Below are 18,428 nucleotides of genomic sequence, written 5' to 3' on the forward strand. Positions count from 1 at the left end.
AAAGAGTCTTTACATACATATAAATTGAAACGCTTGTTTCCAATGGTAGTCATACAGACAGAGACAAAAGTAGTTGCTTTTCAAAATGTATAGCTAAATATACACGTCCTTTGGCATTTTGTAGTTTTGGTTTGGTGTAACATTAATGCATTTTCTGTACCGTAGTTATGTTTCAAAAAGATTTGTTTCGTTTCCAGTGACATAGTTAAGAATTGGGAAATATGTGCGTGTAAAATTAAACGATCATTACACCCGCTGACGATCTCGTTAAAATACTTCAAATGTGTCACGTACAGCAAGTCGCGATACACGAATTCAATGTAATATAGTTACTAATACCTGACAATAAATGTTAACACGATATCGCAATGTGTTCAGTTATCACACCGCCCGCTGTTTCGGATAAATTTATTTGTTTCTGAAAATTTTACAATTCTGTCCATACCCATCCATCTCCATAGCTGATATGTAATCAAAATATGTTTGTTCAACTTTTTCAGAGATTTACGTGTTGTGACGGCACGTCATTGTCATCGATCCAAAAATAGTAGAAATTTTGCAAACAATGTTCTTTCCACTCATTGTTCTTGATCTAAATTCGACTTTCCATGCGTCAGGTGAGAAAAACTGTAAACATACAACACCTTTTTAAATTCTCTCACACTTGACGAGAGTTCATTGCCTTCTGTTCTGACGAATCCTCCCGTCCCCTATTCCTTTTGCGTCCAAATTTGAAACCAAATGTATCACATATGGAACAGCCTTATGTAGTGGGGACTATAAATAACCACTTTCAGATTTGTTTAGGAGCGAAAATGGGTCGATGTCCTGAAAACTATCTAGGGTTTACATTAGTGTATACGTAGCCATTTCCTTGTCTACTTTCGGGTTTGGATTGTGTTCTAATTGTTAACACTTGTAGTTTTGAATTTCAGAAACAAAATACCCAATATCACGCATTGATATTATTAGGGAACAGACAGACAAGTCGTAATATAAACTAAGTTTATATTACGACTTGTGTATTGTTATAGTTTTCAGGAATTAATTCTAGCCGAAGATGTTTAATATTCTAAGCGAGACACTAACGTTCAATAAAACTGGCATCGACATCAAAATATACGTTTATAATTACGCGACCTAAAATAATTTGCTTTTAGTGTCCAGTGTCTGAAATGAGTCGAGCGACCGGTCGTTGGACTTTCATCATAAAACTGAACGATTCCTGGATATATGAAACCCACATAGGAATTTGGATAAGATTAAAATACATGTGCGCAAGTAAGCATGTCACTTGTAACTGAATATTTTTGATTTACTAACAAAAATATTTTTTGTTACGATATTCCACTCGGTCAGGCTAATGAGTTGGACAAAGAAAACTTAACAGGTGTTTGTGAACCTACACCTTTTCTCTCACTCCAACTTATTTACTTATTTATTTAAACATTATTGTATGATTTAAAAAGTTAACAATAGGTGAAACATTAAAAACATTATTTTGCCGTATTAATATGCATTCGAGGAAAATATTACCTACGTATATAGTAACTAATTCAAATTGCCTTTGATCATACATATAGAACAATCTTAACCAAATCTAATCAAAATTCCCGAGCAAATTGTTATAAAAACAAATCCAAGATATACGTGGCTTAATAGAGTTTATCTGCTTTGCTTCTAGAATCATCAATATAATTCAATCGGCATATACATTCAAATAACATTACTTCAAGTCGTGACCCTTGGTATACATTGCGAATATCAATGGTTGAAGGCTTCGTGGCTCACGCACGAACTGCTATAGGACTGAATGCCGTATTAGGGGATATTAAAAGTAGAAATTGTACATTAAATCTGGCAAACAACTATTATGTACGAACAAATCCTCTTTGTTATTGAAAGTGAATTCGTTATCTTTGCCTAATCTCACTTCGGGAAGTAATGCTTCGGATATCTGCTCCCGTAGGAATTTCGGGACATAAGTACCGGATGTGTTCCATCAAAATCAGTCTAGTAAATTTTGCGTGATTGCGTATTGATCGACGAGGTATTATTGTAAATAAACACACACGCAATGTGAAACATAGACCAGGTACCAACTCCTTTTTAAAAAAGTCTATCTCTTAATACAATCCTTTTCGATTATAATGACAGATGTCAAATAGTATAAAAATAATACATCTTTCTCTATCGCTCTCATTTCAAATGTATCGGCTCATCCTGCTGTCATATGACTCAAGTTATATTTTACAAAGCATAGCAATGGGAGGTGAGAGTAGTTTTGAAATAATTATGGTGTCTTTCGAGCGAAACGTCTAAGACACGGGCTAAATGTTTATGTGACTTAGGACATAAAAGAAATCTAATATATCTTGTCGGCAATAACCAGGTACTGTTTTCATTATTTCAAGTGCCTACATCCTATGATCTTACGTTATGAGTGGGGTTGGGTCTTTTACTGTTGTTGACTGTACATTACATGTTTTTTCTTGTTACAACTACACTGAATTATATTAACACTACAAAGTGGTTTACGTCTAAAATTTATACGATCCGTAAATCTCACGTTTAAGTTTGCACAGTAAACTGCGGCTGTGTTAGTATTTGAGGTGGCCACCGTAAATTTTCGTGGAACTACATAGTACATTAGACATCATTGCACTTATGACCTTTTAATCATTAGTTGTCATACGAAAAAAGTGCGCCAGTGATTATTTTAAGATTATTGTAAAACTTGTTTGCGAATAAATAATATTAAATATGAAAATACTAAGTAAATGGTAAATTGATAATCTAATATTTTATGAATCTGATATTTTAAGAATCTGATATTATTCTAATAAAGGAACTAATCTAGGAAATCCCGCATCTATCCGTAACCATTGCTATGCCCAATAAGACCATGCCCATGTCGTGTCAATCGGTTGTTATATTTTTGTACCAGCATTTAATTCAGGTCAGCATATTACAGTCGCGATGCCCGCCATTTCACAATTACTATTAATCATTCCGATTATTTTTGATGACAGCTGACACATGGGGTTATAACGAGGCGATGATGCATTAACAACACTTCCAGTATGGTGCTCTAGTTCCCTATTCCTCTGGATAACACCTGTTTATTCGGTCTATTTGTTAACAAGTTCTTAGTTCGTGTTATCGTTATCGGTCTTCCTCTCCATCTATTCACATTAATCATATTTTAATGAATGCCGATTCTTTTGTGACTAAGCTGTTTCCCGCGGCTATCGCGCGTATAAATTGTACACCAAAACCTCACTTATGATCCCCCCATCAACCGATGAACACATCACAAAACACACATAGATATTTTAAGAATCACGCTGTCCAAGATTTTCTACAAAATTGCAGACTAATGCCCTAAGCCATTTATCCTCGTCACCGATTTAATATATTGTCGGCGTTGTTACGATTTCGTCTGATTTACTGCAGAAACAATGTTGCTCTTAATAACACTGTTATTAGTAATAGTGACTAAACAGTTAGAGCAAGTGTTGCCACCAATTAACTACTATGAGATGCGCCCACTCGTCTGAATGTTGCGAAACTGGACGATCATCATGTTGCAAGATTTCAGCTTAGTTTTATTACTGCAACATGGGATTTAAAAAGATAAAACTGTAATAAATATGCCATGAGCGAAGAAAAAATAACCGTCAAAAACATTAAATACAGAGTTTAGTTTTTTGAGATCATTTCCATATATCTTATTTGGGAAATTGCTTAGCGATCATCCTTTTACAAGCTTTTATTTAAGTTGTTATTCATATGTGGTCTGCACAGAATGAACGAATTTTGTATGATGAAAATGCGTTGGTTCCCAAAGAAAACTATGTCAAGAAATTAATTGTTCCTCCTTGTTGTTTGTATGGGACAAATTAGTTATCAGCTGATCCAAAATTTTATATTAAATTCTCTTTAACTTCATTTATTTGGAAGTTGTAATATTTCGCGCTAATTTTCCTAATTTTTTTTAAAACCCCTACGGGTCTTTTAAAACCCCTACGGGTTTAAAAAAAAAATCCCTGTCAATTCGGTTAGTCCATATAGTTATAGAGTATAACACAATTTTAATGCCCTTCATGGCTTTCGTATGTCCTTGTTTATGTTAATTCATTTGATTGTTAATTGATTGAAGTCAGTGATTTCAAACTGTAACCTTTAATAGTACGCAATATAAATGAACACATATATCTCATACTCCCGACAGTTCCTAGTTACAGATCGGCACCCAAACCTTGGCATACCGCGCAGATCATCACAAGTGGCCATCTATACGACCTATATTTTTCATGACCGTGATATCGGTTGAATTCGATACGAGTATGTTTTTTGTTAGCACTGATTTCTGATTGCTTCTATTTCTTTCTTTCTAAAACTATGATTGGTCGATTCGCATAAATCTTGGATACATTATGAGTTTTTCGTTTTCTGGAAAAACATATTCTAAATAATAATGAGATGAAAAAATTCTAGAATCGAGCAGGAATTGAATTAAGAGCAATTGCGGGAATTAAGAGCAATGTCCCGGATAGATGGGCGCGGGTTCAATTCCCGCTCAATTCCAGACTTTTTTCATCTCATTATTAGTTTCAAAAATAAGTTAAAAAGCATGTGTACATGACAGATACATGTGCATGTGACAGTATAACAAATCCATAAAAACATATTCTATACAAGTATTTTTACAGTCGTGGCCATTTTTATAGCACACCCTTTTTTGCCATTTTCTGTTTGGGCCCAAAGAATGACTAGCAGATAATACGTAAGTCTACCAATTATTAACTTTTGAGTTGTGCAATAAAGTTTAAATAAATTTCGTGGAATGAAATACACAACTACCTCTCTTAGAAAAATTAAATGGAGTGCCTTCTCCATTTCACATACTAGCCTGCATTAACAAATATGTGAAAATGTACTTATTTCTTATAATTTTACCTATTGTACCCAATTGTTGGGCGAGGACGATAACAATACACACAATAATTACAAATGTGATAATATAGTGCTGTCTTCATTGATTAAATGGTTTAATATATCACTAACAACTTGTTGTTTGTTGGGAAATAAGTAGGTACCCTAGATTTAGAATACTTTCTGTGCTTTTTACTGCAAACCGTGAAATCGTGGTGATAAAAAGTGAAACCGTATTATTTTTTATATAAATCCGCACGCGACTCGAATTCTGATTGAGATCGTGAATCGTGATCCAGTTCAGAAGACATCTATTATCGTCAGAGATTCGTATACGCTGGTCCAAAACTGGACTTTTTCAAGACATCTCCAGTTCTAGCCCTGTTTAAATTAAATACATTATGGCAGTAGTCGTCGAGTAGTTAAGAAGACTTGCATGATTGAAAGTTTCCCAGGTTCGAATGTGGTCGAAAATTTCACAAGTTTTCATCTAGAGTTTACCACTGCCGCACCAATGTTGATGGATCTTTTCTGTTTCTTTCCACGACCTAAAGGGTCTTATTGATACCGGGGATGCTCTCCAGATCAACCTTCATGGTTTTTGAGGCCATACAATTTGTAAATTCTTCTTTTTTAGTAAATATAATTAAAATTTAAAAAAAGGTGCGCGACAGGCCCTCTTGAAAAAGACCAGTGCCATTCAAGTCGACACTTTCTCTTGGTGACACGTGGAGCGTCGAGACGTTATTGTCCGACAAAACATATTCGTTTCAAGGTACAGTCGCCGCGCTACTGTGCTCAATAGAATTTGCTAACCGTATGCCTATTTCGATTAAAAAGTTTGTTCGTTATTCAACATCAGCTCAGCATCAGCGTCGCCGTTGATGCTGAGCTAATTTTGTACAGTTTTATCTGCCCCTGTCATAAACACAAAAGTTTCTGCGATCCTTCAATACCAGTACCATTTCTTGATGTTTTAAGTCAATAAGATCGTTATTAATTTTAATATTTAAAAATATTTCCCCAAGCTCCGCCAGCGGTAAAAAGTCGCAGACACAAAATTATATGGATTTCGGTTCGGCCACGTTCCTCGATCTGACGAGACAGTCGAGGGTGTGTCCAATCGACTGATTGATGAGAGCCCTACAACATTGGCACGCAGTAAGATTTATTGCATACTTTGGTCCATGGTATTGAGCACTGATATGTATGGCTATCTTATTTGTACCTCTAGGGCTGGCTATTGTTTATTTATGAAGATCCTATGGAATGGACGCCGGAGACCATGCAAGGTACTATAATAATACAATTAAACAGTTGTAAATAGATAATATTATGATAATATGTTTATGTCATCTGGAAAGAAAATCTCAAACATTAGCCATGAAGAAATCTAGAGAAGATCATCAAAGAAAAATAAATCAATTGTGGAAACAATGCATCTATTTACTGTGCACGTATCTATACCTAATTACTGTGCAAAAGGTAATCAGAGTAAGTAATCAGCCTGCATGATCCAGAAAAAAGTTGTAAAAAATATTATGGCACCAATTTGCGCGTATATCCAAATCTCGTCTCAATAATACTATATTAGTCAGGAATGTACTAATTCTTGGAAATATAGCTTTTTGCTACTAGGATCGTAAAACTAAAAGCGGAAATGTACGCAACTATTACAACTATAAGGGCGTAATACCTGCGTGCGTGGCCATGTGCACATCAAAACTGTCTAAAAATACCCGCATTCGTTTAGCCCTGTCGACAAACAATATTGATTCCTACTGTTCTATAAATAGGGTGCAAGCTTGATTGCTGCTTGGGCGACTTGGACATGAACCCGAGTTAGTTAGTTCGGGCGGCGTGGTATAGATGTCGCTAGTGGTACTAATCTACGTTGATCATATAAACAGTAAAGTCTGCGCTACCCTTGCGCTACCACAGCTGTTGGCAAATATTTCAGTGGAGATTTCACTACAAAACGGAAAAAGAGTTTGTAATTTGGTTAAAGTTTTTAGTCGAACTGATTTCAACATACTACATAATTTACTATAAGTCCTATATACGTAGAGAAGTTTATTGTCATGAGGACTCTACTAAAATCGGCGGAATAACCTTTAATAATACGCATTTCAAAATGTTTAAGCCTAAAAAATACTTAAATAAATAAACAAAGGCAATGCGAAAATATAACTAATTACTTAGGAAGTGGCAATAGAAATATAAACAAAGGTCTTCTTAATGAGTCACTTCCACAAAGAAGTAAACAGGGTCGTCCTTGCCATCCTTTTAATTTAATAGTGGAGATGGTCGCGTGACTCATGACTCATACTGTACTTTGGCAAACTGACTCTCTTTATGTTTAGGCAAGATGATTATTTATTATAATGATGACGGCGATGTTTTCTATAACTAACGTGTCTTGATTTCCAGTTCAAAGTAAGTAGAACCATTTTTAACGTTTTTTAATTTCTTATTTTATGATGCGAGACGATTTTCTCTCCTAAACTGTAATATGGTAGTAGAGAGAAGACAACTGAGAGGCAGACCATCTGAGGCAGAGATTAGGGAGGTATTTGGGTGCTACTTGCACCCTTAGAAATCCCCCCCGCCTCCTTAATGTTCCTTAGAGTAATAACTCTAATCATAATACCTAAGTTAGAAGTAAATTATCATCTTAGATGCTTCTCCAAGAGTGACAACTGGTTTTTAAAAAGAGCCATGTTAGATGGTTATCATTTTAATCAGCTTATTAACAATTTCTTCGAAACCATTCGGTTAATTGATAAAAATCTAATGAACTTTATTATTACAACTATAAAAAAGCTTTTTACGACTTTACGAGTGTTCATAAAAACTCCATCAATGTCATTTGTTAGTATTTTTATATTTAACTAGCTTTTGCCCGCGGATTCCCCACGGTAATTTTCCCACGGGAACAGTTATTTTTTCGGGATGAAAAATAACCTATGTCCTTCTCCATAGATACTTTAAATTGCTTGTATGCAAAATTTCAAGATTATTGGTTTTGAGTAAATTAAGCGGGAAGAGGTAAAAATAAACAAACTTGCTTTCGCATTTATAATATTAGTTAGGATTGGTATAAAAATCACGGTTTATTAATTACGGGAAACGTTACGTTATTAATTACGGGCGAATTTTTTTTCGAAAGCAAATTTATATCTGTCTCAGCCGCAAAATGTATCTCAGTCTTAGGGTGTCAGTCAACTTTGACAGAGAAATGAAATGGATCGCGTTAAGTACATGCATTCATGAGAGAGTTTGATGGCTGCCGATGTATTAAATTAATTAATTGATTGAGCACGTGTAACAACAAATTTATTTAATGTACGAGTTATACCTACCTACTACTAATAGAGAAGGAGTATGGTATATTATTTTTTTAAAAGATAGCAGTATGCAAGTATTGTGTAAAAATAAATTACTTATTTGAGTTGGTCATTTTGTAGCATTTGTAGTAAGTATATATGTGTCGTTTCAAACTGACCTGAATATGCAATATTAAAATGCAATACTCTTTCCAAATGCAATGATGCGGGACGAGAAACGTGAATGGTGAATATTCATTGCGAATAGTAAATAGAATAGCGTTGCATAATATGTGGCATGCAAAAAGTGCGGATGTCGGGATCCGCGGGATATTTCGGGATCGGATGCGCGATAGGTCACGGGCGCCCAGGTGAGCTGTGTGGAGCGCCACCTGTCTTCAGCCTCGGCCAATGACAGGCCGGCACAGACACGATAGGGCTGCCATAATTTAAGTTTAGAATTTCGTCTGTTTTCCTAATCGATTGATTCAAACTGCTTTACCTATGTCAGTAATTACTGATGTCTATGATACGCTGTAGACGCATACTCTCATAACAATTTTTATTATGATTTTAATGAAAACAACACAAAAAATATAAATAGATGCATATAAATAATAACAAGTACAAGTAATTAGTGTCAATTTCATAATTTACAAATACCTTACTGTCTGTACGTCGTCCACTGCGAAATATGCAAAATTATGCACCGTACAATTTAAAGTCACTGCTTTAAATTGTGCATAATTTTGCATATTTGGCAGTGGACGATGACGATAAAACCCTTTGGCCATAACATACATTACCACTCACATTATTTACTATACCCCACACTGCCAACCCTGGAAATACGTCTGTTTATTTTGAAATCTATTTCGTTTCTTGTTTTTCTGTTTTAATTCTGACTTATGATTGCAGGTAAGTCGCCTTGGACGCAGTACAGGATGAGGGGAACGTACACAAACGTGGCGCATTGGATCTCGTGAGTAATGATGGCGGTACGGTTTAGTTATACAGATAATTGTACAAAACACAGATTTATATTTAGACTAGCTTTTGCTCGCGGCTTCACCCGTGTTTATTTCGTGCGATCGCTCATAACTTTTTATTGTCAATATCTCGGGTTCTAAGCAAGGTATCGTGATGAAACCTATACCAGATTTTAAGTTAGATCATATGCTATACAAATGTGAAAACCGCATCCAATTCCATCCAGTACTTTTTGCGTGATACCAAACATATAAACAGACAGAAAGACAGACAAAAATTATTTCAAAAAATATGACTCCTATTGGCCCATAAAGACCCCCATAATTACTGTTCTATTTCGCATGTACAGAAATAGCCCGTTTACAGTTTAATTGTACAGAGTGCAGATATCGATGGGTGTCTATAACTTATTACTTTTATGGTGCTTTGTTACGTATTGTACACAACTATGGAGCCTACGACATTTACCACATGCACAAAAACGCACATGCAAGCAACCGCTATTAGTGTATTTATCATAGCAATATAATAACTTTATTGTAAATACACTTTATATAAAAACTAGCGTCCCGTCCCGACGTCACTCTTCAGTCGGTACAGGCATTTTTAACATATACGTACGGTTTTAGTAACAATGAAAAACTGAAAATAGCTACAGGAAGTGTTTTTTCGTGCACCTGACATGCCCATACAAACCGAAACGATGAAAAATGTGACCCCATAAACTTTGCATAGAAAAATTTGAACTCTGTTCACCGGATATAAGTTTCAAAATTGAATTTAATGAAGAACTTAGAGAAGCTAGTGATGTAGGTACAGCCGATAGCGGACTCTATCGATAAGCCGTTAAAATAGCTAGTCGGCCTAATCCCGTGGAGCGTATTTATCGCCAGTTAGTGTGTATTTATATTAAGTGGAGAAACTGTCTGCACCCACGCCCCGGCCGCCTTTGGACGGCTACATACAGAAGCATGGAAAGAGGAAAATATTCAAATTGTTGAGCATAATGAAGAATCGCGTGAACAAATATCATTAATATATGAAATTGGTCAAGACGAAACAGCTGAAATTAAATTTGTTGTGCATAAAAGACTCTACTATACTATACTACACAAAAATATGATTCAAACAACCACTGAAATGGTGATGTTATCAGATGGCGAATGGAAAATTAACAAGCTCATGCAAATGAAATACAAAAGATACAAAATGCTTACGGTTCTAATTCTAACCACCAAACATCGGAATCACGAAGTTTATTACCTACTGTGGATCAGTGAATCTGTCTTTGGAAATTACGTAATATGTCATCAACATTATCTAACAAAATGACTAACATCTACAAAATTACGTGAGCATGATAAATTATCTATCACAAATTTAATTTACTTGAATCCGTTAGTTTTAAAATATAGATCTAAAAAACATTTTATTGCTACTAAAATAGTTGTCATTGATTTAGAAGTTATAAAAAGTCTGATATCGCGCCAATTTTCATGCATGAAGACATTAAAAATAAATAATGGCATAAAGGTACGCGAAAACAAGCTGCTGGATTACCAAAGTTGTTGTCAAGACAAATTAGCAATTGTTTTGGATGAGACGATCTGAGCAGACAGTAACGAACCATTTGCGTCCCATTAACTTCTCCTGAACGTCCAAAAGATGGACAATAAATAATGAATAAAACAAAGCAGGCAGCATCGCGGAAATAATAATATGAATCGGTTTTATTCGTGTAAGGTCGCAACGACACTTAGCTCTTTCGACTAGATCGTCCAACTAATAATACCCTCGCACGTGAAATGTTTTGGCTGGTGCTTTTTGTTCGCCGCAGTTATTTCAGTTTTCCAGTAGGATTTTATACAAGATCAGCTCTGGCCGTCTACGCGGTGCAGCGGTCTTAATCATTCGCATTCAAATCGGATACCTTGTGTTTTAGTACCTGTAGAAATACACTGCTAGAACACAAATAATACATGTAAAATAAAAATTGATTTTTGGGAGAAATCCGTGAAATTTGGAATTTTATTCAAGGAATCAATTGTGAGGATGTTCAGTGCAGTGAATGTGTATCAAAAGCATTTCTGGTGTTGGTAGTGTGGGTGTCACAGGATCAGCCAAGGAAAATGACGGATGTTTTCGGACCATGGGACGACAAGCCGGGAGACGGCGACATGGTGGAGACCGTGGAGACGGTGGAAACCGTTACCACGACCACTACAAGGACTAGAACCCCTTCGGTAAGCTCCGCTCGCCTTTTACGCCCCTGATCGTGATCGTGACTTATCCTGTATATTTTCAGCATAATATCCGAATCTTGGAACGGAATCCAAAACAAGTTGAATACCAAGTTACATTAATATAATTACAAATAACATTCAGCACCACGTAAACCTAATTTCGGAGAGCCGCAATAGCTTACGACGACAGATATTTTTATTGCGCCGGTATCATTGTTGGAAATGTTTATTTTGGACAAGTCCTCGTTCAGGGCGGTGTCACGGGCGATGTCGGTGCAGACTTGTGATGCTAACCAGGCAGCGGCAAGGTGAAGGCGAATCAAGGCTGTTCAAAATCATCAACTGCCACATCTCATCAAATCAAATGACGCGGTACCTCTGTGGTGCGAAAATAAACTGTTTCAGAGAAAAACAGAAAGATGATTTTTTTCTTGAAACACTAGACGCTTGGAAAAGAAATATTAAAATATTTCAGTTTTGTTAGACCGGTCAGTCACTGAGACATGAATTGTAAATGACGTGAACAAGAAGATATCTATAGTTATTTCAGTTGCATAGTAATATAGAATAAGATAATAATAGATTTAAAAAAAGAAACATGAAGATGGTTTGTTTGTTGTCAACACGAAAACTCTGAATGCTTTTATCTTTAGTTTGGCTCGGGTAGTTAATTAGAGATATTTTTTGTTACATTGAAATATCTTCATACAACTTTCCGCACCATAAAATACAATCGTGGCATAACGAGATCATTAAGATAGTATGAAATGCTATACTAATGAATGTCGCTGTTAATAAAGTCTTCCTTGTTTATCGTCCTAACAAACGTTGAAATTTGTAGAGAAAAATATGTTAAAGTTCAGAAATTTTCCGCACTCTTTTTGCGTAGTGCAAGTAAACTATTCACAGATTTTATTATCTAATGAAAAGCAAAAAAGCGACGAAGAAACTTGATTTACTATTTAGAAAAATATTAATGTTTGTAAGATATTTACTTAATTGAATACTTTCTATAATTTATGAAAACATAAATTAAACTTTTTTCGTTGATGTTTTCAGAAATAACGTGAATTTAAAGTACCAGAATTTCCAACAAATCAAAATAATACGAAAAGTAATGATTAGGAAATAAAAAGAACCGTAAGTAATGACATGACATATGAAGCGCCGAACAAAGACACGTAATAATGTGAATGACCCTTTGTGTCCGCAGACAATGGTTTGCGCAGAATTCAAAATGTCCATCGTTGTGGTACTGAGTTCTATCGTCATAAAGCAAGAGATTACGTGAAAGCCCTTCGTAGAAAAGTGTGTATATGTACTTTAGGCCGGATAACAAGCATTTTATATTACGGAAATGTTGTGACCCGTGAGAATTTCTATACGTTCAATCACACCTACATCTTTTTGTTTCTTGTTTAAGAGTGAAGGCTGACAATAATGTTTAATGCTACTTCTTAAATCAAATATTAAACAAAAACTCTATTTATATTATTTTCTATTTCTCTATCGTTTTTTAATAACATCTCCACTTTTACAGTGACGCCAGCAATTTTGTGTTTTCCGAAATCATTTGAGAGAATCGAACATAAATGCTTTTTATATACCCATTCTTCATCCATTTTGGAACTAATTTAGCCTGTTTAGAAATTCGGAATATGTTATTTTACTCGGAATATCTTATTTTACTCCTGATTCAACGGAATACAATGTAGGATAGCACTCGTAGAAGTCATAGTAACCGGACTATTTACTATGATTCATTGGGTTGTTCCAATATAGTTTGAACCATTTCACGTTTCCTCTAGACAATGTTAGCGCTTTACATAGCGATTGTATTTCTGTCGGTATGTTTATTTATGTTACGATATTTATCGGCACACTTTTCCGGATGCTTCCATGCTTATCCCAGTTTACCCACTTCATGATCTGTGTTTTTCTAATCATAGATGTTGAAAAATAAAATAAGTTTCTGCCTACATTCATAGTTCTGTTTGTATGTGTGACACACTGCACAAACTATGGCGTTAATGTTATCTAATCTCCTGATTGCCTAACGGATTCATGAATTAAAATAATAAAATTAAATACATAAAATCTAAATAACTATCTAGGTAACGTTAAGACTGTAAAATGACCTAGAATCTAGCTTTTTCAGCTTTTCACTACCAATCTCTCTATTTTAGGCTTATGTATCCTAAAATAAAGAAAAGTCAAGTAAGTAGGTAAGTACGTAAAGAGTAAAAAGGTATACTATTTTGCCTCTACCGTCTCATCATACATTACATCAGAGGGCTCTAGTGTAGAGTCCTCCGCTCTGAAGTACAGAGATGACAGCAGAGACAAATTAGGCCTCTACTGTCATCATATAGATGTTACTGGGAAAATATTAAGTTAAAAATTAGCACTTGACTACGGGGTCAACGCCTCATAGGAAATGTAGATGAGCGATGCGTTATTGTTTTTCGCATTTGTTTCGCATGCGACCGAGGCGCGGCCTGCGCGGGCTATTTGCCAACTGCCAATTTTTATACAATACATACATTAGCACACATCTTCGTAAAGCCATCAGGTGTTCCCGCTGAATTGAAGAGGAGGTCGTCGAACTCTAATTATAAATCTTATTCCTAAGGATATACAGCGCCTCTGATCAAGATAATCGCAGCACTGTAACGTGCATAGTAGAATGAGAATTGTAAATATCAGTCGTTATATAGATGCTAACAAAGAAGTTAGTCATATATATGCGAAACTGAAAATATATTATATATTTACTTAAGTAATTATAATTTAAAGATCACATTCCAATAGTATACAAATCAAGGAGACTAGCGCAAAGACTAAAACTAAACGTTGAAAAAAAAAAAACGATTCGTGGAAATACTTTTAACAACCATTGATGCAACCAGCGAAAGCGATTTTGCTATAACCCGCCAAACAGTGGCAATAGTTGATGACAGCTGGACAAAGAGTGCTAATTGCCTGTGACAACAACAAAATGCTCATGCCAAATACTTTGATAAACATAAATCGTTCAGCTCACTATAGTCTTATTTTAATCAAAAACCACTTAAATATTTAAGCTTATATATTTTAATCAGTAAAGAAGAAAGAATGAAGCAGACGTATTTAACCAGGTTAACTTAATTCTAGTCGTCATGTAACCTAAGTTTTTATACAAATTTGATATTCTTATTCTTTTGTCCATGGCTTTTGACTTTTATTTTTTTAAACATCTTTCCTTTGTCTCTTTTGTAGAGCGATGCTTTTTGTATGCAAATATTCTTGGCGTGTACCTATTTTTGTGAGTTTAATACTCGTTTTATTATACTCTAAGCCGGGGCAAACAAGGCGGACGCTGAGTGGCTGATAGATATCATAATATGGATTAACCCAGTTCTCGGAAGGAACTTCGTCATTTCTTTGCGTACATTTTCACAATCCTCCTTTTTGAACATTTTACGGCTGGATTTTGGCAAATGTATTGTAGTACGCTGGTTTTAGTTTAGTTTTCAATATAAAGATACTCTAAATCTTAGGTATAAACTAAAATGTTTACATTCCACATCAATAGCACCTAAATCAACAGATTAAATAAACTTCAAGACCTATCAAGACAAGATATGGAAAAGAAAAGGTTTTATTTTTTAAAGATTCTGTGTCGTTTATCGAATGCCAGAGACAGGTAACCATGACTTACTTTTAATTAGGTATACATATTGCTGCTTATCTGGATTTTTGTTCAAAGTTAATTCTAAATTTCAAAATAGAGTTAGTTATCTTAAGTGAAGTACTTAACGTAACGACAATAAATCTCACTGTGTCTCATAAACAAACAGAAAACGATCATCGGTGTTGAAAAGAATTAAAATTGAATATATTAATAGCGTAAAAAAGAAAACCTTATTGTTATTGAGATAGAGTTGATTCTCGTTCAAAATTTAAGTTCGAAATACAACGTTGTTGAATTGCGTGCAGTAGAATCTAAAATAGATCGCAGTGCTCTGCTTCAGCGAGATACGTACATTTTTGGAAATCAAATAAAAGCAATGCGTTTAAAAATAAACCGCACCGTATGCGCAAGGTTGTTAGTAAATAGAAAAAAGAAAATGTCAGGGTTCATCGACTGGCTAGCGAAAGGCGCGAAAGGTCAACATTACGTTTGTTTGGTTTGAATAAAGAACACACAACGACGTCACTCAAACTTTTGTCATAACATTCTGGGCTGAGTGTAGCGTTATTTCTGTGCATGAAACGTCACAGATGACGACGCAATTGTCTTTGAACAAGAACCTATGTAGGTAGTTACTTGGGAGTTCTTGGCTCTCTCAACTATCGTGAAATGAAATAAATTTGTGAAGCTGGAGGTCCAACTGTAACATATATGTTGCAAAAGATATTTCGCAGAGCAAGGCGCGTGAGCAAGCGAACGTCATTGCCACTAATCCTGAGCTAAATCTGCATTTCCAACATCAACATTCATATAAATGGGATTCATAAACACGGCTCGACTCCAGAAATGTGTTAATGACAAATTAATTTTAAAATTATATAAACTTTATGGTTGTCTTCAAGTAATAATTCCTGTCTTAGATTTAAAGTTTTATCTTTTGCCATCAATAAAATCAGTGATATTTAGATGATTTTAATAAGATCTGATTAGGTTAACGACATTAAGACTTGTGATACATGTGTCAAATAAATAACAAATATCAAGTCTATGAACTGTAAACTATAGAAATAATAAATAAAACAATTAATGTTAACTCAGCAATATCATTTTAGATATATTATGTCTAAATTGATAATAATATGCTAAGGAAAGTAAATTCAATTTAGTTAAAGTCGACAATCACAATTAACGGTTAGCGTTGAAAGATATAATTAAAATCAAATCAACGTTGCTACGCAAATAAAGCCACAAAAATCCATGTTGATCGAAAAATATTCGTGCCTTGTGAATAGACTTGGTTAAACAATATGACGTTTTCGCGAGAATTCGCGGACATAACACTATCACGACAACAGCGCAGGAGTTTATGATCGTCCCCAATAAATTCACACCTAGTCCACTTCGGGCTAGGAAGTCCACAAGCTGTGGGCGTCCCGACCTTGGCTGCCGTCGACAAAGGAATGTCCACCATCTTATCTGTTTTATTGCACAGATTATAAATAGACGGGTGCGAAGCCGTTTCTATTATGATTAATTTGAATTTACTCGTGAGAAGTGTTATTTTCATGAGTAACATTTTTATTTTTTGTTCTCTGGACATTGACTTGGAGGAAGGACAAAATTTTAAGGTATTTGATGATGTAATGTTATAATATCTCTACCACATAATGTTTTTCAGACAATTCTTTTGCGTAACCATTTTTACCTTGATTTCCATCAGAAAATATTCTACTCGTAATGTGATGCTTACAGTGAATACAAATCGTGCTGAGTCGCTTTGTCACAATAGTTTTATCAGAAGAAACAAAAAACTAGTACACATTATAGCTATTCTTAAATCAACTCATTGAGGAAAGTATTATAGTTTAGGTCATCTTTTGTTGTAAGATTTCTACCTTCCTCATTACTTTCAAAACGCATAACCTACTTATATATGAAGCTCAGATCAAAACGAATATTAATATTTGAATTTTTGTTTAATAATTAACAAACCAAAAACTACAGGGTCGATGTTGATCACATTCGACAACTAACTAAGCTAGCCTATGTTAATATTGAAGATCTTCTAACATATTATACCTAAGTTCGTTTACCCCCGACAGAGTAGTACCGCGGAGCGCTTATAAAAATAATCATAAATTCGAAAATCTGAATGTGTGTGAGCCTTATGAGGTTGTTTTCTGCTTGACGAATATTGATAAAATTTGGTACACGTCCAGAATACAACCTGGAAATATCGGGGTTCCATCCCCAAGCGCAGCTACTATAAGAATTGTTTTGAAAATTATAAATAAAGGGAAAATCTGCATAGAATTTTTCTATAAAGCAGCTCATTCTGCAATGTATATAGCGATCGATAAATATCACAATCAGCCTGATTGGCAGTTCCGTAATAACACGTCGATGTTTCTTTTTTAACCGTGCGTTGCAAAAGGAAACCATCGGAGCGGAAATGCAGCTCCGCTGGATAAACTTATGTACCGTTACCAAAAGGTCCACTACACAACACGCAGAGTTTGTATGTTACTCTGGTAAAAGATATATTGTCAGTAAATTAGTTTCTTAAAAATAGTGTCTGTACTAAGTAAGTATGTTAAATTATTAGGTACCTTAGTCAATTTCGGAAAAATGCAAGTGCATCCTAAACCCAAGTCAAAAATATATGAAGACACGTGTGCAAGCTGATTGGCTAGTAAAATCATGATCTTTTTAACTTAATTACATTGTCATAAACTTCCACATACCTTACGATATTATTAGGATTTTACAATTAATACATAGGATAGAGAAGATTTAGTGTCTCTATGTCTTATGTGTGCCCTTTAACTTTACTTCACTGTATCAGGAAGTTTATTTGCAATTTTCTTTTGCGCAAGTGGATTCGCGCAAGTGTCTTTCGCAAATGGATTCGCGCAGGTGTCTTTCGCGTAAGAGTACCACATTCATACATCACGAATGCAGTAGCACAGCACTTGCAGCCTCTTTCCGCTGCTTACTAAACAGGAAAGCACGAATGCATTTGGTAATCTAGATGCCTATTGCTCATTTACTGGAATAACTTTAACATCACTCAATTAGCTAGATAACATTTGAATACAAAATGGCGAGGTTACTTGATCCGCTAAACGAAATAGAACATTAAAAAGTGGTTTCCTTGTAATAGGAAACATTTAAAGTATAGTGACATGACCGGGTCATATAATATGAATAAGTTGTTTACAAAAATGACATTTTTGCAACGAGCTCTTACTGTCATCA

General features: G+C 35.0%; 1 protein-coding gene across 10 annotated transcripts in view; it reads left to right on the forward strand.

The window, feature by feature from the left end:
- The window catches only part of tmod (tropomodulin), a 56,662-nt gene that overhangs the window by 9,517 nt on the left and 28,717 nt on the right, over window positions 1-18,428 (forward strand). For 8 of the 10 annotated variants that reach the window (XR_010369948.1, XR_010369949.1, XR_008404857.2 and 5 more), the window contains exon 1: window positions 11,076-11,497. The exons of the other annotated variants lie outside the window; for them this stretch is intronic. Coding sequence is in view for 4 of the 8 variants with exons in the window: in XM_053748057.2 (XP_053604032.1) it covers window positions 11,384-11,497 (114 nt within the window). In the remaining 4 variants the exon portion in view is untranslated. Of the gene's footprint in view, window positions 1-11,075; window positions 11,498-18,428 lie in introns of those variants that run through there. 10 annotated transcript variants of the gene reach the window in all.

The sequence above is a fragment of the Plodia interpunctella genome, chromosome 7 (genome assembly GCF_027563975.2).
Source record: "Plodia interpunctella isolate USDA-ARS_2022_Savannah chromosome 7, ilPloInte3.2, whole genome shotgun sequence".
NCBI classification, from domain to species: Eukaryota; Metazoa; Arthropoda; class Insecta; order Lepidoptera; family Pyralidae; genus Plodia; species Plodia interpunctella.